The sequence below is a fragment of the Theobroma cacao genome, chromosome 6, assembly GCF_000208745.1.
Source record: "Theobroma cacao cultivar B97-61/B2 chromosome 6, Criollo_cocoa_genome_V2, whole genome shotgun sequence".
Lineage (NCBI taxonomy): Eukaryota > Viridiplantae > Streptophyta > Magnoliopsida > Malvales > Malvaceae > Theobroma > Theobroma cacao.
The window spans coordinates 11217673-11244848 of NC_030855.1; the positions used below are offsets into that span (position 1 = coordinate 11217673).

The following is a 27176-nucleotide window of genomic DNA, read 5'->3' on the forward strand; positions in this document are numbered from 1 at the left end:
CCAAAAATCAAGCATAGAACAAAGTAGGATATTTGGCTTTTCTTCATCATCAATCTTAATATCAAAGGCCTACAAGTGAATTGAACTGGTTAAGATTCTTGCACAGAATCTCCATCTCTCATCTTCAAGTTATACAGCTGATGCCTTAAAAAGATTTTGTTCACCAAAGACTTGCCTTCACAAATACTTTTGAGCTTGTCCCACAGGCCTTTTGCGAATGTTTCTATCTCTATATTGAAAATATTTATATAATAATAATAATATATATTATTCTAATGAATTTTGGACAGAATGTCAAATTTAATTCCATTGGAAATTCATTGGAAATCCATGAGAATTTTCCAATGAAAATTATTTCATCAAAATAAGCAAAATTTTTTATAGTGTTAATTAGATCGAGTTAAATAAGTTCAAATTCGAATAGATCAAAAGAGTTTTTTTAATTGGGTAAAATATTTTTAAAAAATCCATCTAATTCCTTGAAAATGACACTTTAACCTCTCTTGTTTTAAATTGATGTTTTTGACACTACCACATAAATATTTTAAAATACAAATACCCCTTGTATCATTTTTTTCAATTTTGGCATATTCTATTTAAAAAAAAAACTTGTTCATCCTCCAAAAACCTTGATTAGAAAGAAAAATCTAAACAAATTTTGAACCCCAAAAAAATAATAAATTTAAAAAAAAATTTTGACTCGAAACAGATAATTAATCATTAAAAATAAGATTTGGAACCCAAAATGGATAAAAAATTATAAAAAGAACATAAAAGAAAAAAATAAAAAACCTTGACGTATGCAGCTTCCATGAGATCAATGTTAGTGAATCTTCTTTTCAAATAGCAGTGGCCAAGAAACGTCAACAAATTTTTTATGTTCTTTTTCTTTTCCAATCAAAATTCTTTTAAATGTGAAAAAAAATAAAAAAAAATCAAAATTCAAAGAGAAAAAGAATCTTCCTGCGACAGAAAACAAAAATATATTCGAAGAACATACGTTCTTCAGGATGACCGAAACGCCATAAATAAAAAGTTGAGAAAAAAATTCGAGATGTCTTTATTTAATTTTTATAAAAGTTTTTGGAAGAGAAAAGGAGATGAGCATATCTGTTTTAAGCAAATGAGGATATTTGTGTCTAAAATGTTTATGCAATATTGGATTACAATTTTTTTGGACCAGTCAAAAGACTAGACTCTAAAATATCATTTTAAAATGAAAGAGACCCCAGTGTCCTCTTACGAAACAGGATTGACTTCACCTGCTCTATTATTCTCAAGCTCTCTCTAAAAGAATAAAACCGATGGATACAATTGAAGCACGTTTGATGAAGTTATTTCATGACCAAACTCTTTTAGAGGTTTATGAACAAAATCATATACCCAGAGCTTGTATGATACAATTCATTGAGTTGCTTTGCCTTAAATAATATTAATTATCTTTCGAAAATTAGTTAGTGCCTTCACACAGGCTTAGCTTGTGCTTAGCCTGAAGCCATGTAAGGGTACTAGTGCCACCGCCTTCCTTGCTCTTTGACAACCCTATCTACAAAGCATTAACAATCCTCCAATTTGTCAAATTTTTACTTATTGCATGGAACAACAGAAACACCGAATTCATGCATTCTAAGATCCTCTGCATCGTTCAAATGGCTTTGTCAAGTATGCCGCAAGTGGAGTCTTGGGGACTGAAATCAGCTTTCCCACCATCGCCAGAGGCCAGCTTCAAAAGATAACAGCAGTCAGTGACGGTTCTATTTTCAATTTTTTTTTTTTTTTTTTGGCCAATAAGTTTGTGAAGCATGTGCCATGCAAAAACTAATCAGAACTAGATAGTTTTAAAGCTTAGGGCTCAAAAACTGGTGGCTATTTTCCAAACTTCAACCATTCTTGCAATAACCCAAACATATGAAAAAACAAACTTTTGAGTTGTGTCAAATCTTAACTCACATCAATTACCACAAGCAATATAGAGTAATATGGACATTTCGACACTCCCTCAAGCTACTTGGATGACTAAAATTGACAAGAGGAAGGAACAGAGCCTACCTGACAAGGCCAATGCCAACCGATACTAGCCATAGCTCCCAATCAAGTCTAACTGTTGAGGTAAACTTTCCAAGGAACTCAACGATGATTATCTATGAAACATTTCAACTTAGTATCTTGAGTAAACCAAGTAAAAAAAGATCAGTACAGATAAAACGGGTAAAATACAAAAACCCCCTTGAATATACTTTGGCCCCTCTTGTTTCAAAACGCACTATTAGACCCTGTGACCATTCATTACCATTAATCAACAGTTATTTAGAGATATGAAAAGTCATAATCTTTCTTGAATTTTCTTCTTCATTGTTCATTAAACTTAGTTTCCATTTCTTGATAATGGCAAAAGATACTACATTAATATATAAAAACTTTTACTTTTCTCCCTTTCTTGTTTTGTTTTCCTCCTTGTTCTTAACCATCAAAGTGAGTGTTTTTCTCTTTTTTTATTCTGTACACAAACAGGAAATTAATTTCAACTAGCCTAACGTTCAATATGTCAGATAATGAACATTGCCAGTTGCTTTCTGTACCCATTATCCTCTGGTTTTCAAGCTCCATAGATACCCAAAACACCATCTTTGAGGTCTTAGCTATTGAATTTTTTTGCCTTTTTTTATAAAGAACAAGGATATGCTGGTTTTGAGTTTTGGGTTGTTTCTGGTAAAGGAAACTTGGGGTAGTAGTGAGACAAATCTATCTGGGTTTGCTGTTTTTGGGGTAAGAGAATCACGAACTTGAGCTCTAACACACGTTTTTATTGAAATGCTTTGGTTGAAATATTCCATACGATTTTATTATTAGTAAAATTTTTTAGATTTTTTTTTTCACTTCAAACATTATGAATATTTTTTGAATTTAAAATAATCCTAAATAATTTATTTCTTTCTTTTAATTTTTCCTTTTCTCATCCTTATATGTCTCTTTTTTATTTTTTAAGTTGATAAATGTTGAATAAAAGATATTTTTATTGTTTTACCTCAAATCAAACATCACAGCCCACGAAAAGCAAAAATAATAATAATAAAAAAAAGTAAGATTGATCACCTGAAGAATGAATGTAAATCCAACTATTCCCATAAAGAGATAGTTTTTAGTCACTCCTTTGAAGCAATTGATTTCTTCTGGCTTTCTAGCATTAAACTCATTGAATATCTGTGATTTCAACAGTTATCAAACTCAAGCTTTAGTTAAAACTAAATGCAAATATGGTTTAAATAGGTATGCTTCAGCATTAATTCAAAGCCTCATAAAAATAATCAAATAAGATTGGAATAAAGAAGGCCTTTAATCTAATCAATGAAGTAAAATTAATAGCAGTAAATCCAAATATCGACCCCCAGAATTTCAGGCTTGTCACCCAGTACTTACTTGACACATTACAAATGCATTGAATATCACAGTATTCTTCACTTCAAAAGCATGTGCCCTGTTACCATCATCCTTCAAATGGAGAATGCTCAAGCCTGCGAAGTTGAGCGCAAGGAGGACAGTAACTTGATACAAAGCCTGAAAAGACGTGAAAAGATGATAAGACAACAGGGAATCATGAAGCAATATTCCCAGACTATCTGAGTTAACAACTCTTGATCAAATAAACTTGCAAGAGAACAGACTGCTACGAAAAGTGCAAAGTTAACAGGAGAAAATAATTAGTCATATTGTGAGGACCCAAGAGAACAAATACCTGTATGAGTAAGTTTCTCCACATGATGTTTGTAATCAGAGGTTCCCTGAGAAAATAAAACATTCAAATGAACACCACAAGACCATTATATATATATATCAACTAAACAATGGTAAATTTAGCTCCATCAAATCATATAAATATTTATGTTTGCAAAAGCATTCAAATCATTCAAGGAGCCACTCCATTTCAATTTTCTAAAAGTAAACCAGACCACAATCGTTACACGAGCTTGAAAGAGTAAACAAGCTGAAAAGAGAGCAGAGAAAGAGTAAGAAAGACTTTTAAAAACAAGGTGATTCAGCAGCCCTTCCCTTTCAGTCCACTGAATTCCCTTCCTCTTCAACAAGCTAAAAATTGTACCCTCTCAGAAATGTCTGCAGAAGCAAACATGCTTGCATTTTTAAGTCAATTTTAGAGAAAAATACTGCTACCTCGAAAGATTTTTTTTCTTTAGCTGGAAACTTACTTGCTAAACTGAAATCACCAGAAAGATTCCAATGAAAGGAGACAGGACCACTTGACAATTTGAGAAAGTAAGTTATAGCGAATGAAATCAGTAGCATTTCAGTATATGCTCGATAACCAGAAAGTGAGGGTTGGCAACCTTTAATAATAATTAAAAAAAAAAAGCCTCAAACATTTGACAACATTGAATGAAGACCTGAGGCCAGAAACTTTGATTACTTTCAAACCAGATAATCCCAGAATTGAGAAGAATTAAAAAAGAATAATTCTAAAACCATCAAAGATTTAGAATGTCAAGCACAGTGATATTGGAAAAGATAACCAAAAAATTAAAAGTTTCTAAAATTCCCCAAAAAGACCTTAGAATATTTTCTCAGATTAATTTTTTTTCAAGAACCAGAAAACCATGGTATTTTACCCATCAAACAAAACAGAACAGAAAAATGTCTGCTAATCAAAAATTAAGCCAATAGATGGTTGCCATATTTATGACAGCATACATGATACTAACATTTATGACAGCATACATGATACTAACTACAAACTAGCTATGAAATATTCTCATAAGCAAACAAGTAACAAACCTTCGACCAACTGGTGTCTTATGCATAAGGTTGTCTGTTGGTGGTTCAGTAGCCAATGCAAGTGCTCCAAGGGTATCCATGATCAGGTTAACCCATAATAACTGTACCAAAAAAAGTTAAAACATTCAAACTTCAGTCATCATAAAGAGACATTTTAATGTACATAGTTCCTTAGGTTGACCAAATAACAGTAACTTTTGGTTTTCTCCTTTCTTTACCCCAACAGAAACAACACAAAGTCTGAACTCTAATTCTACATGCAAACTCCACTAATTTTGTGGTTTCATCATCACATACAGACAGAGACAAGAAGTGAAAAATTTTAATTCATGGCCTAACCCCCAAAAGAATATTTCAGTAAATTAAATAAAAACAGAATTCCACTCTGCTGTCTATCTCCCCGTAGTCTGAACTTGAAAAAATAAATGTTATTCAGGCTTTTAAACTGTAATACCCATTTTAAAGACATTGAAAGCTTACCTTTGAATCAATAATTTAAAAGCCCACATACAATTTTCTAGAAAAAGAAAAGCTCATTTCATTTTTAAATGAAAAAACCACTTCTTTCCCACTTCAGCTTCTTTCTAATATATTAAATCACTTATTTCTTCCAAAAAGAATATCGCTTATAATCACTTATAATCAACCAAATCAAAGTATAGGCAACCACATACCACGACCCAAAATAGCTACCAATTAAGCCTACCCCCCACCCCTCATACTACAAAATTAGCTAACTAGCATACCCAGTTCCCATTTCCATATCACAAACCAAGACATACAAAGTGTTTCTGATAAAACCTGCCTATCTACAAAACATACACCATCAAGGATGCATGCAACAAAAGAAATACATAGATTATTCACACCCCCTATGCTGACAAAATGGTACTAATGTGAAAAGTGTAACTTTCATCAATCTATGGGACAGTTAAGAAAAAACCAAATTTCATAGGCAAAAAGTCAGGGTAATTTGGGGTATTAACCATTTTCTATTTAACTTTATTTTTTTTTGAAAAATTAGAGAACATTTACTAAGGTCTAAACTTTTGAACGATAGTCAAATTATATAAAAAAAAGATGTAGGGACATTAGAGGGGCAGAGAAAGAACTGTACCTGCACTGAATTTAAAGGAACATCACCAGAGGATACTGCTGCTACAACATTGATTACAAGAGCTGCAACATTAACTGTAAGCTGGAATTGTATAAACTTCTGAATATTGGCATAGACAGAACGACCCCAGCGAATAACCTACGTTAAGGATACAAAGGTGAGCCTCAATAGCTAGAAATTTGATACAAGCCTTCCTCAATTTAAGCAGTAGGATACTGGAAGAGAGGTAACAATAATATCCACGTAAAAGCATGCAATATGTATACTAACCTTCACAACGGAAGCAAAATTGTCATCCAAAATAATGATATCCGAACTTTCTTTGGCAACTTCGGTACCTTGAATACCCATAGACAGACCTATATCTGCCTAAAATACAGAACAAGTAAAAATGCAATCAACATTGAATGGGAAAGAAAAAGTACACGCAAAAAGGGGAGATAAGCAAAGGGATGGATGGAAATCATGGTGTAGTCACCATGCAGTATCAAAGGCAGAGAAAGGGTTCATTACATATACAAACAAAGCTGTTTGAATGGGAGAGAATCGGTCCATGATAGTTCACATAGCTGGTACTAAGCACTAGAACTATTTTCCATGTTTGATGACTTATCACTGACATTCACACAATTTTTATAGAATAATATTGGTGTAGGTCCAAAATTAGTGTGGCAAGAGCATACCAATTTGGCATTTCTAAAGGAGTATGAAAGTGGAATATGCAAATATACTGAGGATACACATAGATACTAAGCCAATACTTAGCAGATAGGGTAAATAGTATAAGATGTATCATAAAGCACCATCACACCAAAAAACAACTTCTAACGGCATTAACCTAGAAAACTTAAGAGATATAGAGACAACGAACCTCATGAAGTGCAGGAGCGTCATTAGTACCATCTCCAGTCACAGCCACAACATCCCCTCCCTTACGTAAGGCTTGAACAAGCAAAAGCTTGTCATTGGGAGACGATCTCCCCATTACCTACACATCGCTCCAAAATAGCCATTTTTTCATGTTTGAATCAACAAAACATGTCACTGACATTTGAGACTAAGTAACAGAAACTAAAGGTAAAAATCAAAAAATTATAGCCAACAGATACCGTTATTTTCTTGGCCACTTGTTCTCTTTCTTTTTCAGATAAAGCACGGAACACCCTTCCTTCAATGATAGTAGGCTCAGTAGCATCTTCAGCAGAACTAAGTATCCCACACTCCAAAGCTATTGCCTTTGCTGTTTGGATATTATCCCCAGTGACCATGCGTACCTAAAGATTCATAACTTTATGGTTCCAATTAGTGATTTGTCAAGTAATTTAATCATAATATATGAAAATAGATAGTTTTGCACAAATCATTATCATTCATCAACAAATCAAGTATTTGTTTACAATTATACTAATTAGAGTAAAGGCTTTGCTAGGTACCAAGGGTAGAATTAATTTTGAAGCTAATCTTATGAAGCCATCAAATTACCTTAACACCAGCATCCATGCATATTTTCACAGCATCTTTTACACCTGGACGGCAAGGATCCTGCAGGTGAAAATTATATTAGCTTAAAAATGGCAGCAGTTTCACTGTGAAGAAATCTAGTTCACAATTAAGCTGGACTATTCATGATTAATTAAAATAATTGAAGAAAAATGGCAAAACCCCCCAAGGGACAGCTTTTGCTCAATTGCAAATTAAATCCAAAGAAGATGGAAAGCTTCCTAACTCAATCTCTACAAAGGAAAAAAGAAGTCTAGAATTTGGCACTAAAAATAACATACAGATTTGAACAATGCATCCAAACTAATAACCATAAAAAAAATGGAAGAGCATAGTTCAGCTTTATAAGAAAAAAAATTTTCTTCTTTTATGCGTATAAGGAGACCACCTTTTTTCCATAAATAATTATAATCTAATACAGGAGCACACCATTTATTTATTTATTGGCATATTTCTCATTAAACTTGAGGATCTGTGTGAATCAAATGTAAGACTTCTTTTCTTACAAGCATAAAACCATTGATGGGTCACTAAATTCTTTGCACTCACCAAAGTCTCAACAATGGTTGTCTTTCTGAGTATTAAAATCTAGTGACAGAAACATATTCAATGATTTGAAGATAGAAGAAGCAATCAATCATTGTGCGGCACAAAGTATACATAATGCACTCCTAAATTCGGACACGCACACAAATAATGGCACTATAATGTTATAAAGTGGGGAAAAAACAGGGAGAAATGTCATGGTATGAAGGTTAAATGCACCATTGCCAAATTTTCTGTTTTTTTTTTCTTTGGCAGAATTAATCTACCTAAATAAACTTCAAAGAGTGACTTTCGTTCTAACGACAGATCGACATGCTTGCATATCTATGCATGAAAGACTTTGTTTAGTGATATATCTCACTAAAAAATTCACACTCAAAGGGAAAAGAGGAGTTGTTTCAGTCTCTGACACAAGCTTTATATTGCCATTTAGAGCTGCCTCACATAAATTCATTTATAGATATCAAACATAAAGTCAAAGGTAAAAAGGTAGAGAGGCTAGTAACAGAATAATAATCAGCTGTGTACAAATACCATTTGGTAAAAGACCAATAGTGGATATTGATACCATAACTAAAAAAGATAGGTACCTTTATACCAACAATAGCAAGCAAGACAAGGTTATCTTCAGGTAAGACCCATCTATTAAAGCTCTCTTCATCAGTAGGAATTTCTTCCTTTTCACACAATCTGTATGCAAGGGCAATACATCGCAGGCTACTTGTAGCCATTTCATCAATAGCAGCCTTCAAATAATCCTGTAAAAAGGCAGAAATTAATAAAATTGGTTTATGCTGATATTTACTCACTGCCCATTGTTTACGGTTAAAGGGACACGCATGTCAAACTGATGCCTTGAACAAATTGTCTCAAAAACAGATTACCAAATGCAATGCTGATACTGAAGCATGTAAATAGCCATGAAACTGGTATAAAAATAGGCCGCATCATGAGTGTAGTTATAGCAGAAAATGATTTATTTCAAGCAATAATTACGAAATAGATAAAAGGAATGTAGGAATCAGAAACAACTCTACAACAGTATTGTGTGGACATGTATAATAATAAAATAATTATGTATTCTGGAAGGAATCGGAGGACACAAAGTCCCAGTTTTCGATCATACAATAGTAAATTGTAGACATATTATGAACCATGCAATATATTTCTGGATAACAGAATCATTTTTCTTTAATGCATTATACACGTGGTTTAACGGTTGTAATGAACAACCATTAATTCATAATGTATTCACGCACGGTTTCCATACATTAATAATCAGTCTGCATATCATCTATATCTACCAATACAACAAGGAATAAGCCTAAACAAATAACAATTTTAAAAGCTAAAGTTAATTCTGGAAAAGTGTGTGCATGTGTGTCAAATATGAGAAGAAAATTCCCATAACATTTTTTCCCTGGAGATCTTTCAAAGCGTTTGTGTGTTTTTGTGTGCGTGAATATAAAAAAGTAAACTTCATGGGTGAAAACTAAAGTTCTACCCTTTTCTCATTTTGCTCACTGAAATTCAATTCGTCTCAATTGGGTCACTAACTTTTTAAGCATACCAAATGTGGTCACTATAAGCACTTTCATCCAAATAAATAACAAAATAATGACATAATGGCCATATCATTTAAAAAATCCATGTTAACTTTTGTGACCTATTTTTCTTCCCATATTTGTTTCTTAGTTTTGCTAAAATGACAATTCTATAAATATAATGAATAAAATAGACAAAAAAGAAGGAAAGAATAATGAGCAGACAAAAAAGGGGAAAAAACTTCAAAAAAATTTTTAAGTGACACGATGGTTACTACCTAATAACTACATCACTTATTTGCATATAAAATCAGTTAAGATAACCATATTGACTACAATTTAAAAAGTTTAGTGATCAAATCTGAACAAATTGAAGTTTGGTGAGTAAAGTGGGAAAAGGATATAAGTTTAATGACTTCCCAAAAAAATTTACCCTGCATCTACATAATCACTAACCTTTTCCTCATCGATCGATTGCAGGCAACCATTTGAATCAAGATATCTAGAACATGAGGCTAAAACTAACTCAGCTGCTCCCTTCCAATGTATATGAACTTGAGAATCAGACTGCCATAAAGACAAAAAGCAAAAATTCATTACGCTAAAGGACATTGTATAAATTAATATCAATAGTCCAGCAAGTTCAAAATATTAGGCAAAAAAAGCTTCCTTCTTTTTTAAACATTCTGCAGCACCTTAAATAAGTTCTACCAAAAGGCACTTGGACATTTCAGCAATATTCCCACCAAGTTAAAACACTTGATCAAGTAAGCATCAAAGTACGAAGGCAAGTTCAATATTTAGAGCAGCTAAGAATTCACTGTTTTCCTACCATATCTCGTACATAGGCTGCATAATCAATAAATACTAACCACTCTCTTCGCTGTGGCAGGAAAATTTTTTCTTCATTTTTAAAACTATAAATCAATAAATTTTTTGATTTGGTAATTTTTTCAAATTATTTTAAATTTATAAATATTTTATAAGAAAATATATAAAAAGCAAAGAAAAAATAAAGGGAAAACAAGGTAAATCAGAAAGAAATCAGAATAATAACAATTTTCATATTTAGTTTCATTTTTTCACTTTTTCTTTCTACTTTTTCCTTATCCCTTTTTCGCTCCTTTTTCTTTCTTTCTTCCCAAAAGTTCAAAACCCACTTTCCATTTTTCTATTCTGTTTTTTTCCTTTTCAGTTTTCTTTTTTTCTTCTTTATCCCTCCTTCATTTCCACTGGCGGGTGGGCCAGATCTGGCTCCCACCTTCATCGGCACAGCAGGGGTTAGATTGATCCAGCTCTGCCCAGCACAGTTCGACATAAGGAGCTCCAGATTAGACTTCCCCTGCAAGAGTTCTCTCCTCTTCCTCCCTCTCTTTTTCTCCTCTCCTCCCTCTTCCACCAGTGACTGGACCTCCTTCCCCCAGCTCCTAGCCCTCTCCCCACTCCCTTCCCCTCTCCTTAGGCCACCTCTCAAGCTTTGCCACCCCTTTCACTCTCTCCTCTCTCCTAGTTTTTCTCTCTAAAATTTTTAACACTGAAAACTCGAAAAAAGGGGTCATAAAAAGACAAAAAAAACCAAAATAGATTACACAAGTTTAAACTATCAAGTAAAGGCAGAGGACTTACTATTCACTTTTAGTATAAATAGATAGATTATGACTCCCAAAATATATTAAATAAACGAGCCCACATTTAGCCAACTCATTTCCCAATCCCTCAGCTGAACAAACAAAAGGCAAGCCTGCATACCCCAATCAAAAAGTTTGGACAACAAATTTTCCAAGCAGTGATGTCCTTAATCCAGTCCGATAATACACTAACAATATCAACTATCAATAGAAATGAAAATGTTGTCGCTCACAAGATTTGATGAATATTTTAGGGTACCACTGAAATGTTGATGCAACACAATTACTAAGGATATGTTTTCATATAGCAAGACAACATTAATTACCACCAGCATTCAAATTCATCACCATCTGAAATGAAATATAAACTGAAATAAAAATCTGTCACTCTACACGATTTAAAGAATGTTATAGGGTACCAATTAAATTTTGAAAATGAGGCTAACCATGATATGAAATCATACAGCAAGATGCCATCAATATCATGGATACACCACCATCTGAACTAAAGTTAAAAGAGGCCAAAATTTTCTTTGATATGTTTGAAACCAGAAACTGGTGTTGTATACAGCAGCCAAATCTGCTTATTCAAATCCATGCTTTAATAAAACCAGTCTGTCAAAAGTTTGACCAATTTCATCTTCTCAGAAAAAGTAAAAAAAAAAACAGAATTAAGGAAATATACATCCAATATCTGTACAATAATCATGCACAATCATTTCAATATTCCCAGGACAGAAATCATCAATTGTTTCGTAATGTCATTAGTGTTTTTCCCATGAACAAAGAATGTAATTTGTTTAATAACTTTTGATAATTGCATTTTAAATCTTCCCAATATAGTAGGATCAACAAAGTAAAAAAGCATCAAGAAGTGAGACTAAAGCCACTACCAGTTGTAATGCAACACCACCTCGCTTTTTCTCTGAGTTGAAAGGGAAAACATGAAGAACAGTAGATTCTGATCTGATAACATCATATTTCATCCCTAGCTGCAACACAATTTTCAATGACTAGTATGTACAAACAAAAGTACATCTACAGTAGACAATGGAACAAGTTCTGGGGGTACCTTGACCGCCCAAGAAAGGATGGCTTTTTCTGTGGGAGATCCAGAAATCTCAACATCTCCACCATCCTGGAAAAATGAATGCAATTCAATGTGATTTCCTGTGACTTATGAGCAATAACAATGGCAATCAGCAGAACCAGTTGCTAAGTCGCAAGAGGCTAAAGGTATGCTATAGGCCAGAATTATTTAAATAAAAAAACAGACACACAAAAGTATATGGAAAATGTAGATACTTGAGAAAATACGACACTAAGGAAATTAAGTCAACTGAAGCAACAAGTACAGAGAAAGACCCCAAAATACATTTCCATTAGGAAACTATGTGACACAACAGGAAAAAATGCTTCCTAATAACTCATTACCCATTACTTAGACCTCATCCAAAAATCATGCACACCAATATTTTATTGGAAGAACAGTCATTTCCTATGCAAAACAGTTAAGCTTAGAAACAAAAAATATTTTCTTATGCATCAATAAATTTTTATCTCTTGACCTTAGCATAAAGAATTAGATGAATAAATAACAGAACTAATCTCACCTTAGGCACAAAAACATTCCCTGTGCTATTCTGTGCAACTCCTTCGCTCAACAGGGACACAACTGATGGGTGCAACTGGGAAGAATCAGCTGGTGGATTTATCTTCTTTTTCCCAACAAAAGCTTCAACAACAGTCATCTGTGATACTAGTTAATCAGACTGATATCTAATAGCTTTCAAACAACTGGTTTGTAACTGCTAAACAAATTTCAGAAACCCAAACTTCTAGGAAAGACCATGAGAAAAAATTTAACCAAACAAGAGCAATCCTGATGAGGCAAAACCATGTATTAAGGATAGAAATATGGCAAAAAAAAAAAAAAAGATAAGGCACAATAAGAAGAATATGTCAATCATGTAGCCAAAATCATAAAACAGGGTAAAAGATAGAGATGAGAAAGGGATGAAAATATTGCAATCAAGTATCGCAAATGTAGAAACTTTTTACATTTAGCACCTGTTTCATTTAAGAAAATTCATAATAAAATGCATGGGAAGCAATTTAGTAAATTTAGAGCCATGGATTAGAATTTGAGCGAGAATTCATAGTCAAGAAGTCCCTAGACAATTGATCATCCACAAGGAGTAACAAATAGGCTGTTGTTCATGAATGAGAGTACAGTGGATGAAGAAGATAACTAAATAACTAAATAAAAAAAAAAACAGAAAGGGAAAATTAAAAAAAAAAAAAAAACATTAAGATCAACTATACTTATCAATCCATGCGTTAGGCAATTAGGAAACAGCTAACAACAAGATAGTGTAGCTGAAATTAGAGTGGCAGGAAATATGGTGATGGAAGAAAATGGAATAAGAAATGAAACCTTTGTTAAGAACATAGAAGAGGGCCTATCGATGATACACAAAGAATAATTAGATGTTTTAAGGCATACACCACAGACATAAGAAAACATTTTAAAGTAAGAGTGATTTAAACATAGAAACGAATCGCGTAGAGGGAGAAAATAAACCATAGGTTGTGAAGAATGAGGAAAGATTAGGTAAGCCAATGCCTTTCAGAATGTATGGCCATAAAATAAAGCAGAATTGAAGAAAACGATTTATTTAGTAGAATCCAAATAGTTTAGACTTAAGATTTACTAAGTTGCAATATATTTTAACTAAAACTTGAACTAGAGAAGAATCTTAGAACACTAAGGTTATGTAAGTCTTAACCCTATTTCATTTAATAAAAAGGAAGCAATAATTTTGTTACAAATGGTGCACTTGCCACTTCCCTCCTGTAACTCTCTTACTAATGAAAGGAGCTTAATATATTTTGAAACATTTCCGCATGCCCATTTATCAAGTATGAAAATATAAAGCACAAAATCATAGTAGTGAAAAGAAACGGCGCATAGATTATGGAGGATCAGCTTGCAACCCTTATATATGAATATCTATCATCATACATAAAAGATACCCATTCTTTTGGTCTTAAAATACTTAATATTCAATCAAGTTCAGACACATCCATGCTCTTTATGGTAGAACTAACCTCATTCAAAGTCAATGTTCCAGTCTTATCACTGCAAATTGTTGTTGCAGAGCCCATGGTTTCACATGCTGAAAGCCGACGCACCTGTATATCTGTGTCTGTTAGATAAAGATGCTATTAAACCAGAAAACTTTGATACAGAAGCAATCATGAAAATAAAACACATAAAAAGTAGAACTAATGAACTTGCCAAAGCTTTATCTGCCATCATTTTCCGCATTGAGTATGCCAGACTGTAAAAGTTCTCAAGTAGAGAACAAAACCATAAATCAAAGAGTAAGGAAAGTATAGGAAAATGTACTCAACAGCATGGCTGAATTGTTAGTTCAATAGGAACCAAGAGCTGTGACTTAAACTTACGTCAAGGTAACAGCCAAAGGAAGCCCTTCAGGCACTGCAACAACGATAATTGTAACCTGAACAACTCTGGAGTCAGAAAATCTTGGACTTCCAGTTAAATTAACATAAAAATATTAAAACTATCTTTGCTTCATGGGAATAGCTACTCCATTCCAAGTCTAATTCAGATGGATTAGTAATTCCCACTTTGGAATAGGAATAGCTATTGCTTTTCCAGACACAAAGTCTATTTCGGTCACTTTTGGAATAGCTTTTCCCCACTCCCCCATCGTATTTAGCCATTCCTGGCCCATTAGCACTGGAAAACACTATTTTGTTGATAATGTTACCCCACAAGATTTTGAAATATTAAGTTTTTTCCAATAGTATGGCAGGAGAAAATCACCGGGTGGTAACAATCCAGCAGCAGACGGTGGCCAGAAAACAAAAAATGATTCTAGCTGTGGTTGCCCTGCAAAGGCATGCCAAGCAGTGAGATCCAGCTCCTGGCAGCACCTAAATGGCACAACAGTGACCAAAGTTGGCCCTGGCAATGCCACAAAGGCATATCATAAAGGTGAGCCAGTCAGCCGTGCCTACATTTGGCCATGGCTACATGTTAAGGCATGCCTGGGGCTGGATCTGGCCTGTGGCAGAGCCAAAATAGTGCACCGGACACTAGATCTGGTCCCAGCAAGAGGGAGAAGAAGCAAGAAAAGAGAAAAACAAAAGCAAAAAGAAAAGAAAGAGAGAAGGGAAAAAATAAATAATTATAAATGAATTGTTATGATTTTATTAAAGAGTAAAATGGTTTTTTTATGTTTATTATTGCATATTCCTTAACATTATTCTAAGTAACTACACATATTAATACTATTCCAACTAGATTTTAGGTGGAACCAGACAACAAATCACATAAAATATGAAATGAGTAGTTTTTTAGTTGCATGTAGAAATGAAATTTAGAAAACAAAATTAAATAAAAATGAGACCCAAATCCTCATTTATAGGAAGGTAAATTAACATTTATATCCTTAATTTTGTATATTTACTATTACTTTATTTGTTTTTTAGTAACTTCACCAACTGAATTGGTATTACTTAAATTGAGACATCATACTCTATTACTCCCATCTTATGAAAGTATACATGTATTTCTTTCTAACAAACCAAACTAAGTAATAGTCATACGATTCTATTCTCACTGTATTCTATTTTTTATGATAACTAACTCATTCCCTCTCAATACAAACATGACCTAAGGGACTGTCGCATACTTACTGCAATTGTAAAAATTTTAACAACATCATTAAACGCATCTTCAACTGTAGTCTGTCCTTTGATAAATTCACGGTTCCCATTTGGATCTTCTGTATGCCCAGTGAAATATCTAGAAAACCAATCAATAGTAAGACATTAGGTGACATCACAATTAATCTATCAAGAAAGTAATAATTTATTGATTTTTAACATACCTGGCCAAAAGAACAGCAAGCACAGAAACAGCTACAGCAAGCCCAACTATGCCTATAAAAGTTGCAACTCCATTCAGGCGCACCTATAGTGTGTTATCAATAATAAGCTTAAGGATGCATCATAAGAATTAGAACTAGGTTCAGTTAAGGAACATTAAGCTGAAACCTGCAAAGGGGTCTCTTCACCAGTATCCTCAGAGATACTTGCCATTAACAATCCCCACTCAGTATTGATTCCAACACCAGTCACCTACAAATGGTTTAACAAAGATGACTTCTCAATGGTTTGAAAGTGCAAAAGTGAACCTGGGTAAACTATCCAAGTTGATAACGAAAGATCAAATATACAGACTCTGTTTGGTAACCAGAAAAATGACCTCTAGAGTTATTTTCTGGATTTTCTGATATTTGACAGACACAAGAAAATTTGGTCAACAAAAATTTTCTCGTCAACAAAGAAAACATGAAAAACAATGGAAAGTGTCGCCCAAATTTGAGGAAAGAAGACAATTATACTATACAATGTTTAATATATTATCATTTTATATAATATTTTGTATATATTGCAATATTATTATATATTATGTTATTGCATTATTTATAAAGTTTTGAATTTTCAATTATAAATTTTTAAAAATTAAAATATAATTCCAAACAGTGATAAATAAAGGATAATATATAAATATATAAAATTAGGGATGTAATATAAATTATAATGACAGTATGGAGTATTATTTTTTATTTACATAGGCATATAATCTCCAATAAAATTCAATAAGTTTCCATTACATACCAAACAATAAAAAATATTTTTTATAGTATTATCCGAACAACAGAAAAGTACTATGCTTTAAGAAAAATGCCTTCCATAGAAAATATCTTGTTCCTGGAATTTGTTTTCCTGGTTATCAAATAGAGCCACAATAAAGAAAGGGATTACGAATATCAGAATCTACAAGAGTCTATCCCTTCTCAAGACAAACTCCAGAAAGGCTGTGTATTGACACAGACCAACAGGTGCCACATGTCTGAGCATGTAAAATCTGGTGCTTCAGTTTGTTGAAATTTTGCTCTTCTTAACAGGGAAAAGAAACAGCATTCCACATTTTATCCTATAAACCTTGTACATTTATTGGCAGGCCAACCAAACTTTTTTCAAATCCAACAAAAACATTGTGATAGCACACACAAACAATCAAAATCTAGTTCACAATCATAAAGCAATACTAACAGTCTTTCTCAAACTACTATCTCTAAACAAGATTCATATCAGATAATGAACTGAAGCATAAATAATTATTTGAATTGTAAGATAAAAAGAACCATTATCTCGAATCAGAAACTAAACACATCACCATATAACAGACAGATTCAAGTAACAGTAAGAAATACACAAGTGCAATGCCAAAACAAAAACCTGTAACAGTTCACAGATCAATTCCTATTATTTCTCCACAATCTCCATAACAAGCAAAAATAAACAGTTTAGCGGACATGGCAAACAACATCCATAAAAGCTAATAAATTACCAGTGATCATAAGAATGCATAACACGGGCACCAAGAAAAGAAAAGAGCAATATATAAATTACCAGCATAGTACCAACACCATCTGCAACTTTGCAGCCAGACATCAAAAATGGTTCTTTCTGATCCTTGTGAACCTACAAGAAAACCTAGTGCTTGAAAACAATGAAGCCTGAGCATTAGATGAATGCATTTCCAAACCAAGCAACTTACAATCTTGCTTTCTCCAGTCATGCTAGATTCATCAATGGCTAGAGAATGGCCAGTAATTAAGATTCCATCAGCCGGGACCTAACCAAAGCATCCAACTATTATTTAGTACAAGTGCACATGAATATCAACAACCCTGAAGAATAAACTGAATGACCCACCTGATCACCTATTTTTAGAGGCACAACATCACCGACAACAACATCATATATTGAAATCTTCACAGTTCTGCCACCTCTCATTACCTTGAAAGGTTTTTTTTAAAAAAAAATCAATATATATACCAAATTTTAAGGTAACAATAAAAATGTATGTTGTCATACTACAAGAACACACACCTCTATCTGGATATTGCGCTTCTCCTCACTCAGATTTTGAAACTGAAGAGATTGACGATAATCACTAGTAGCTATTAAACACGTAAAAAAAAGGTAAGGAAAGATCATCCTGCAGTGAATGAATTACATTGCTTATAAAAGCACCAATATTTTATAAGACAAGGCAAATTTTGAATACAGGATGCTGCAATGGAACACAGGGCTTAAATTATACTTTTTCTTTTTTAAAAAGGGCTTAGATACTACTTGCATTCTATATATGGAGAAGTACCAAATTTCATACCTGTAACAACTATAACAAGAAAAACGGCAAAGAAAATGCTACCTCCATCGTACCATCCTTCTTCCAAACCCTAGAAAGAATATCAATTAGAAAATTTAAAAAAAAAAAAGGAAAAAGAGAAATGAGTATCAGTATGAAAAGACAGGGGCAACAAAGAAGAACTAAGAAACAGAGAAACAAAGAAAAATAAAGTCAAGGCAAAGTAGACCAAGACAACCAGCAAAAGGTAATAAAGTTACTAGTAAAAAAGTAGTAAACAAAAATAAACAAAATAATAAATTTCAAGTGGAAGAAATGGAAGTAGGGATTGTATTTGATATTCATATGAGTGAATTGGACCAAAACAGATTTCTTCACTTTGGAACCTGTGAACTAAGAATAAACCCCTACCAAATTAACATGCATTGATATCCATATGAACATCATAACACATTACATACTGTGAGATGCAAAATTGCATATCTAGAAAAACCAGAACACTGCAATTCATTCACAACATCGCATGAAGTAGATCTAAGATATGACCAGAAAATATATAAAATTTTTTGCTGAAAGAAAATATATAAAATTTAATATTACACTTCTGCCATACATAATCACTCACACCATACAGATATTTAGCACTTCTACGGCTTTTACATTTTAACTTCTTTGGTTGTGATAAAATGTCATAGCATAAAACAAAGAGCCTAGTCAAGACAAAAACCAATTATAATCATTAAAACTTTAGCACCCAAAGAAGAAGAGGGGAGTTAACACCCTAGCAAGGATACCACTGCCAAAGATACAAACATAGGTAAATACAATGATAAGAAGACAAATCACACCTCTGTCTTTATTCCCAACCCCAATGAGACAGCAGCGGCTATAATCAATATGATAAGGGTTAAATCCTGCCATGCCTCCCAAAGGAACCTCTGCGAAACAGCATAGGAATCAATACCAGCAAGCAATAAATTCCTACCATAATTGCAGGAACAGAAGAGGGAATAAGAACTAAGAAGCAAATAATATACCCAGAAACTCCGTCCCTTTTTCCGTGGATATGTATTTGATCCAAATGCATTCCTCCGCTTTAACAAATCAGCCTCGTCTTCATTAATTCCTAGCTCTAAATTTGTTCTCAATAGACCTGACAACCCTTTAACCTGATGGAGAAATCCACCATGAATTACAGAAATTAATGATAAAAGAAACACGAAGGAAAATGAGAAAAAAACATTCATAGGTAACTTACCCCATCATATTGTTGAAGAGCAGATAACTTATGATCCCGGGTCATTGAAGCAAGTTGTTCTAGTTCAATTGCATAATCACCACCAGCAACTGGCAGTGCAACTGGTGTACCAGGCACTGAAATAGCATAAATAGGTTAACATGAAGATAAAGAAACCTTAGGAATAACGCCAAGAAAACTATCATAGAATTGAGTTAATATGATCCTCCATACCAAACAAAATCACAATAAAAAATTTTATTGAGATCGCAATGAAAGTCAAGTTATGTTTGAATTTTAAGTTAAGAGTCCCAAGGGAAAAATGCCCAAAAATTATACAAAGAGAAAATGGATGAAAAGCTACATTAGCACATCCATGGGAAGTATTTCAGCAACGTTCATGGAAATAAAATAGAGTACAAACATTGTTAATATATTTGATTCATTAGAATAATTTCAAGGAATATGAAGGGAATAATTATAAAAGTACCATTAACGTTTAATAGAAAATAACAATTTATTCATAAAACTCCAATACGTCTTTCCTATTTATTGTCCTTCTTCTCTTGCCTGACTTTTCATTTTTTCCCCTTTCATTTTTCTCTTTTTCTTCTTCTTTTCTTTTTCCCCTTTCTCCCTTTTCCCGTTTCCTTTTACTTTCACTTTTTTACCTTGGACTCTTCCTTCCTCTCCAATCAGCCACCGACATCACTATCTAGTTGTTGGCGCACTGTTATGGTTTTCCTAACCACCAGCAAGCCTCCTGGAACCATCACAGCCAAATTTGGTCTAGCGCCAATCATACACCAATAGACATCAAAAAGTTTCTCGTCTTAGACAAAGGACAACACTAGAATTTTCTCAAATATACATAATAAAACATTAAATGAAGAATGCTTCTATTCCTAGTGAACCAAGAATAGTTTCTCCCACAGGGTTGAAGGGGAATTGAGATTCCAAGTTTGACGGCAATAGCTGCTTTGATAAGAATAGCCATTCCGCTTAAAGGTGAACCAAACAATAGCTAATTTGTCAAAAACAGACACCAAATATGACAAGAAGTTTTTGCATGCAACTTTGCAACCACATGAGAAACATGTAAGACTTATAACATACTCAATTTAGTCAAGCATCAACTACTTCACCTGACTAAGAATTTATTTCGTGATTCTAAGGAATTAATGTTCAAGAATTAAGGTGTAATCAAGCCAAGCCAATGCAAGGCAAGGCTCAAGCTCAAGCTCAAGCTCAAGCTCAAGCTCAAGCAAGCTTTATTTTCTATATTAAAGGTTAGGTCAAAAGATAATTGTGCTACTCAAACTCAACTTGATTGGTCGACTTGATTAGCATCAATTAAGAACATAAACTCAGCTATGAGTACCCTACACCAGTATGTGTCTAAATGTTTGGCTTGCCTTTTGCTCAGAGTTTTAGACTCATGGCTTGGGCTAAAAATGATCCAAAATGTAGGAATTGGACACATTGGGACATTTTATAACGAAGATATATAAAAAAGAAAAACCAAAAAATAACCTTTTCTTTTAAAAATTTTTAATCAAATTAAATTCATTTTTAATTACAAGTAATAATTTTAAATAGTTTTGTTCCGTCAAAAAATAATTAATTGTTACTTTAATGATCTCAAGGTTCAAACCCATATTATTAGTATCAGCTTGGCAAAAGCCCAAGACATAACCCTTTTGCGTTTTGGGTACTAACAGCAATGGAATGTGGGCCTAAATATTAGCTCCTTGTAGACGTCCAAGTTATGATTAAAAGAGAGCCCTAATTTCTCCTTCTCTACCTCTTCTTTAGTGCTATGGCTACACTATATTCTCTTCTTCTCCTCCTTTATCTTATTCTTTTTTGCGAGCCAACAGCACATTACAAACTTGAATTTCTATCTTCTTCTTCTAGCAACAAATTACAGCTAGCCAAAGGGAACAAAGGCCGTGTCCATGTTTTCAATGCCCAATCAATCACAGATATCCTACCCATATTAGTGTCAAAGTCTTGCCGACACCAACACACTAACCCAAAATGAAAAGTGCATCTACCGGAGAACATCAAATTCAAATAAGGGACCAACACTTGACTAGAGATCGGTGTCAAACTCAAATTCACTCAAATAAAATTATATAAAAAAGTAAAATAAATATTATAGTGCATGTGGCATCTGAGCATTTGGCTCATTGGTTACTGCATGGTCTCCCTGTCTAAATAACAGAGGTCGAATCCCTCTTCTCCCAATTAAAATATATATATATTATAGTGTGTGTGTGTGTGTGTGTATATTATACTCACTCAATCCATGATGTATGTCCCTATTTAGCTTTTACAGAGATCAAGGAAAAATCTTTGACTTTAGTGTATTTTACATTAAAATTCCTTTTCTAAAATGATGTTTCATGGTTCTTAATGCTAAAAAATGAATCACAACAATAAAATTTGAAATATATATTAAAAAAAACAAGAGTATTACGTTAAAAAAATGGAAATATAGCATGGTTTTGGGCCATCAAAAAAGAGGAGACAAATAAAGGAAATAGGATTGGAGGGGTATTTGCATTTGGTACATATATGTATACCACGTTGAAAATATAAAAATCAGAAGTCAAGTTAGGCTTGCAAGCTACTCAAGAAGAGTATTAAAATACTTGAACTTGGCTCAACTCATTTAGCAAGTACTTGAGCAGGTACTTGAGCTCAAGCTCGACTTAATGGTACATCAATTGAGCTCAAGTTTATATTAGGCCAAGCCCAAATAGCTCTCAATTATCTTAATGTTCCACTCAAAAATACATAGCTATAGCTAGGATTTCTAACTTAAGAAGGGAAGTGTTTAGATACTATAAGAGTCCAACTATACCACAACCGATAAATGGAGAAGTCATAATCGATTTCTTTCTAATTGAGCTATGAATTTCTAATATGAAAAGATTCTTCTATCCTATATGCTATACCACATTCATATTTCTCCAATCACTTTCCAAACAATGCAAGCTGAACTTCTAGGTCACCACTATATCTCTACTATTTTCCCAAAATAGGAAATTGGATTGAAAATATAGACAAAGAAAGTGCTCAAATATAGAATTGTTAGTAAAACTATAGCAAAATATTTTTTGCAAAGCAGCTTACCAATTTGTTTTTCCCCAGCCAATTTGAAGAGCAACGCTGCCTGGAGCAATAAGCACACGTCAGTAGCATTGACTGAAATAAAAATATCTAAGTGAAATGTCAATCAAAGTATTTAGCATTACTCTTATGACTTGCGCATGGGCTCTAATCATACGCTTTCTTTGCTCTTTTTCTTCTTCCTTTCTCAGGTCCAAAGTGTACCGAAATCGACGAGAAGCATTTAGCACAAGCGCCGCTTGCTATAAAAGAATATAAAAATTAGTCCAAACTAAGAAAAAAAAAGTCCCCCCTCCTCATCTCGCCAAAGAACATATATAAAAAACCAATTAGTGCATACAGAGAAACCATGAATTCAACATCGACCATTGCAAATAACAAAAAGCTAGATTAATTAGTAATGCTTGGTTATAAAGGCATCAAATTTTTGTAGGTAAAATAGATAAGGCATCCATAATTAAAGGCCCCATCAAGTCCATCTAAGTCAGAAAGTTCTTAAGAAGATATCTAATAACCTAAAGGTCATTTGCAAGGAGACACCTCAACCACTAGAACTTGGGATTCCAGTTATAGGTCTCAAGTTAGAATCCTAGGAGGGATGAGGTGGGATCATGGGATGGGAGAGTGCTACGTCCCATTATGTTGTTCAAAATCCTTATGTTACAAAAAATAACAAAAAAGGTCAAAAGCACTATTTCATAACATAAGGTCAATTGACAATAATAATAATACAAAACACACCCAATTGTCAAACATGAATACCGTAATTCAAGAGAGCAACGTTTATGATCTATTTGCAAGCTTCTTAAGAAATATTGTTGAGGTCCACAACATGCCTGACACAAATGGTTGATGCAGATTTACGAGGACAATATTGCATAAGGCATTCCCACATATTTTACCTTTATATAATCAAATCAGCCAACCAAACCTACAATTACCCATTACCGCTTTTCTGGAATATGAGGTAAATATTCAAAAATTTCAAGGAACACACAACCACATCATACAGAAGATACTCAAGAAGACCTTGTCACTGATTGCAACTACAAGATATGCCACCCTTTCAATGATCTATGCAACAACAAACCAAAAGGACACCCAATTCAAACAAAATAATTAAAATCATACCCTGTAAGAAAAATCTCAAGGTGACAGAGAGTCACAAACTTAGGAGCAATACCAGCACCTTCTAAAATATACCGAAACTTGCAAGAAAAAGGAAGATCCTCAGAAAACTAATTCCAGTGGATTAGCAAAGAATCCAGCCTTTAGGGGTTGCTCTTCTGCTAGAAACATTGATTGTACCTCAATAATAACTAGGACTGTACTTATAATGTCACCCTAATAGTTCAAACAAATACTACCTTCTTCGATGAATTATCAAAAAAAATACACTCTTCGATGAATAAAAATTTAGTTGGGTCTACCATACACAAATGAAAATGAGGTAACTGAACATAAAGATATGATCTCCTTCGCTGGCTGCATGTGTATCTTTTGCCAATCACTTACGAAATATTAAAAGTTACACTCTACAACAAGGTCAGGGAGCATTCTACACACACATGAAGGATTACTGATAAATGACCACAATTGATAACTGCCCCAAGTTGCAAGGTTATGGAGAGTATCATAAAGCAATATCGACAACGAGCACTTGTCGAAATTGTTGCTTAATTCCTAGGGTTTGAACACAGTAAAGACTCAGGAGTTCCCCGACAATCTCATGATAGGTCCTCTAGGACACATTAAGATGCTTCCTGCTTGTAGCATACCGACTTCAACACCCTCCCTCAAGTCTGCCTACTTCAAAGCGCCATATGCTACATGGGACTTATTGACTCCCTTAAAAATGCACTCTGTTATTACTCACTATTCTTGTATTATCTTTTCAGATTAATTTCACTATATCTGTGAGTTAAAGTTTTCTTTGAGCTGCAAGGTGCACCTCATTGAGACCAAAAAATTTCTTAAGCACCTTGCAAAGCATAGAGGCTCATTCTCTTTATCAATAACTCATAAAGAAAGGGGGACAAAATTGCAAGGATGACTTGCTTGTTTCCCATCCAAAACAAAAATTGAATCTTAGCTTAGCTGCTAGACATTGCAAAGCTAAAACAACAAAAGGCAATCTTCTAATTTTACTTCTAAAAGTAGTGCATGAATTGAGTTCATTGAGTATCTCAATCTCAAACCTTGCATAGTCAAGTTTCCAACTTCCAATAACATCATCAGTTTTTGTCATCATACAATCACTTATAAAATTTCTCAGTGAACATCAGATGATTCAATAACGAGATATTCCCAGATAGCCTTAAGCTTTAGAAATGCACTTCGAAAAAAATTAACATAGATTTACATCCTCATAACTGCACATCAAAGCTGAGAAGGGAGAAACTTAAGTTAAATTACAGTTGCATCCCAATTGTAACACTAGCTTGGTCACTACATAGTTTGGAGGGAAAGAAACAACAAATGGCATGGCAAAGCTCCTCAATCTGTTAATGCTTCAACGGCATACTTAGAAGAGGTTATCAAGCTCAAGCTTAACTGCGCGGAAAATGCTGCAAATGTGCTAACAAGCTTCTATGCCATAAATGGGGTTAGCAGAAGAAACCATAGCAGAATAATCAAAGTTCTTTTTTTTTTCAAGTAGTCAGTTGTATGCTTGCTGTCGGTTGACCTACATTTGTTTCTATCCTGTTTGCTTCAATGCTTTTGCGGGAAGTTTAACTTTGTCATGGGGCATTCTGCTTTCTTTGGATAAATAAAATTGCAATTATCCAGGAAAAAAAGGCCACCTAATTGTAAACCAACCACTTTTCAGACTGATCGTATAGCATCCTTTTGCAAACTAACTGCTCATTACAATGATTGATTCAAAAATGCAGCCCAATATCAAGAAAATAGCCGCACTTTTTCACCCACAATTCAGTTCATTCTGGCTGCACATATAAATTTATAAAATGACGGCACATTGCGCAAAAGTTTCATACAAAAACAAAAGAAAGGCAAATGCCAGACATAATGCATCCTCTATTCTCATGTTCATCCAGGCATCGAAATAAGTGATACAAATCTGCAATGTGATGATACCATTGCTTAATCCATCACTAAAGAATCCCCCTCATCCATTGCAACCAATAGCAAGAGAAAAGGACAACAGCTTACATATAGAATTGAAACGGAAATCCATTTAAAAACCATTAAATCCTATACAAATCACAATTTTTTCCCTTAATCTTTCTTTGTTATTACAGTGAGAAGGACACAGGCAGGGGAGAGGAGAAGAAGAAGAAGGAGAGGAGAAAAAGAGATTACCCGCCAGCGTTGGAGCGTCTCGAGGGGAGCATTCTTGGTGTGAGCGATGTCGAAGGGATTGGAGGGGTCGGCATCGGGATCAAGGTGATTGTTGAGGTCATCATTGTCCTTGGAAGGACCGGCCTCCATGTCTTCCAGGTGGAGTAGACCATTGCCCGATGAAACACTACTCATGGCGATGTTGATCCCAAATCACCCAAAAACACGAGACAACTGTCGCAAGGGAGATGGCACACCCGCACAAAACAACGGCGCAATCGCCTTATACGGAGGTGGGCCACCTCGAGCACAAGCAGAAAAAGCCAAGAGCTCTCAGAATCACACCCCAAATCTATATTATGTCTATGTTAAATACTCCAACTAAACTAAAATAAAATTTAAAAGAAACAAAATAAAAATCAATAAGAAAGAAGAAAATCAAACGCCTCCAAACCGTATTTCCCAAATGCGTGTTCGTATTGGTGGGAAATCCACAAAAGGCGGAGGATTTTGTTTCGGTTACCATTCGGTGGCAATAACAGAAAATGCCTAATCCTGTGGTTTCAGGGAATCGCAAACCCCGGAGGATAGCGCACCATAGCATCGTTTTTGTGGACAAACTGATCTCATTTTGTATGCAAGGGAAAACAAAAATACTACTCCCTAGTGATTGAACCAAAAAAAAAATTCAAAGACAGTTACCAGAAACGCAGGGAAGATTCCCGATGGGTTCGTAGATGAAAGAAACGACGTCAAGAGATTGGAGTTGATTTCCCATACGAGTCATCGCCCGACCGCGAGTGAGTGCAAGAAAACTACTCTTTTTTTTTTTTTTTAATTAATTCCAAAAGGGAAACACGAAGTTTCTGCGAAGTTTCCTTGATGCTTGACCAAAGAGGCAACATTAGTCCTGACATTAGTACCATTACCTCGCGATTTTGATAGTGCATAATAATACGAGTTTACCCACTCACAGGCACCGCATTGACTTTTGTACCAACAACTGACTTCGCTCCGCAATTTAGGAATTCTTACACTTGGAACAGTCATTCGCCTATTCTTCATTTTTTTAACAATAACTATTTCTTTGGAATGACCATTGGTCTATAGAATAAAA

The 27176-nt window shown here is 34.1% G+C and overlaps 1 protein-coding gene across 1 annotated transcript; it reads right to left on the minus strand.

Moving 5' to 3' along the window:
- Positions 1240-27176, minus strand: LOC18595679 (calcium-transporting ATPase 9, plasma membrane-type). The gene is made up of 34 exons (XM_007023748.2): positions 26762-27176; positions 26081-26361; positions 22882-22998; positions 22760-22799; positions 19640-19755; positions 19419-19550; positions 19230-19319; positions 18403-18472; positions 18120-18190; positions 17943-18026; positions 17785-17862; positions 17637-17708; positions 16212-16295; positions 16046-16128; positions 15852-15960; positions 14592-14647; positions 14422-14464; positions 14232-14315; positions 12734-12871; positions 12193-12258; positions 12014-12112; positions 9949-10059; positions 8539-8706; positions 7385-7444; positions 7012-7176; positions 6774-6890; positions 6173-6271; positions 5903-6040; positions 4786-4886; positions 3734-3779; positions 3418-3555; positions 3094-3201; positions 2050-2141; positions 1240-1723 (listed from the first exon to the last, which is right to left on the minus strand). The coding sequence occupies exons 2-34, from the start codon at positions 26252-26254 to the stop codon at positions 1627-1629; spliced, it is 3246 nt and encodes a 1081-aa protein (XP_007023810.2). The 5' UTR covers positions 26255-26361; positions 26762-27176; the 3' UTR covers positions 1240-1626.

What these genes read in the sequence shown, in the direction of transcription:
- LOC18595679 (XM_007023748.2), bottom strand. Translation starts at nt 26,254, where the DNA reads ATGAGTAGTGTTTCATCGGGCAATGGTCTACTCCACCTGGAAGACATG. An exon ending in AGCGCAATATCCAGATAGAG is followed by an intron (nt 18,027 to 18,119) that starts GTGTGTGTTCTT and finishes AAACCTTTCAAG; the next exon opens with GTAATGAGAGGTGGCAGAAC. An exon ending in TTGCTATTGTTGGTATAAAG is followed by an intron (nt 7,445 to 8,538) that starts GTACCTATCTTT and finishes TTTCACCTGCAG; the next exon opens with GATCCTTGCCGTCCAGGTGT.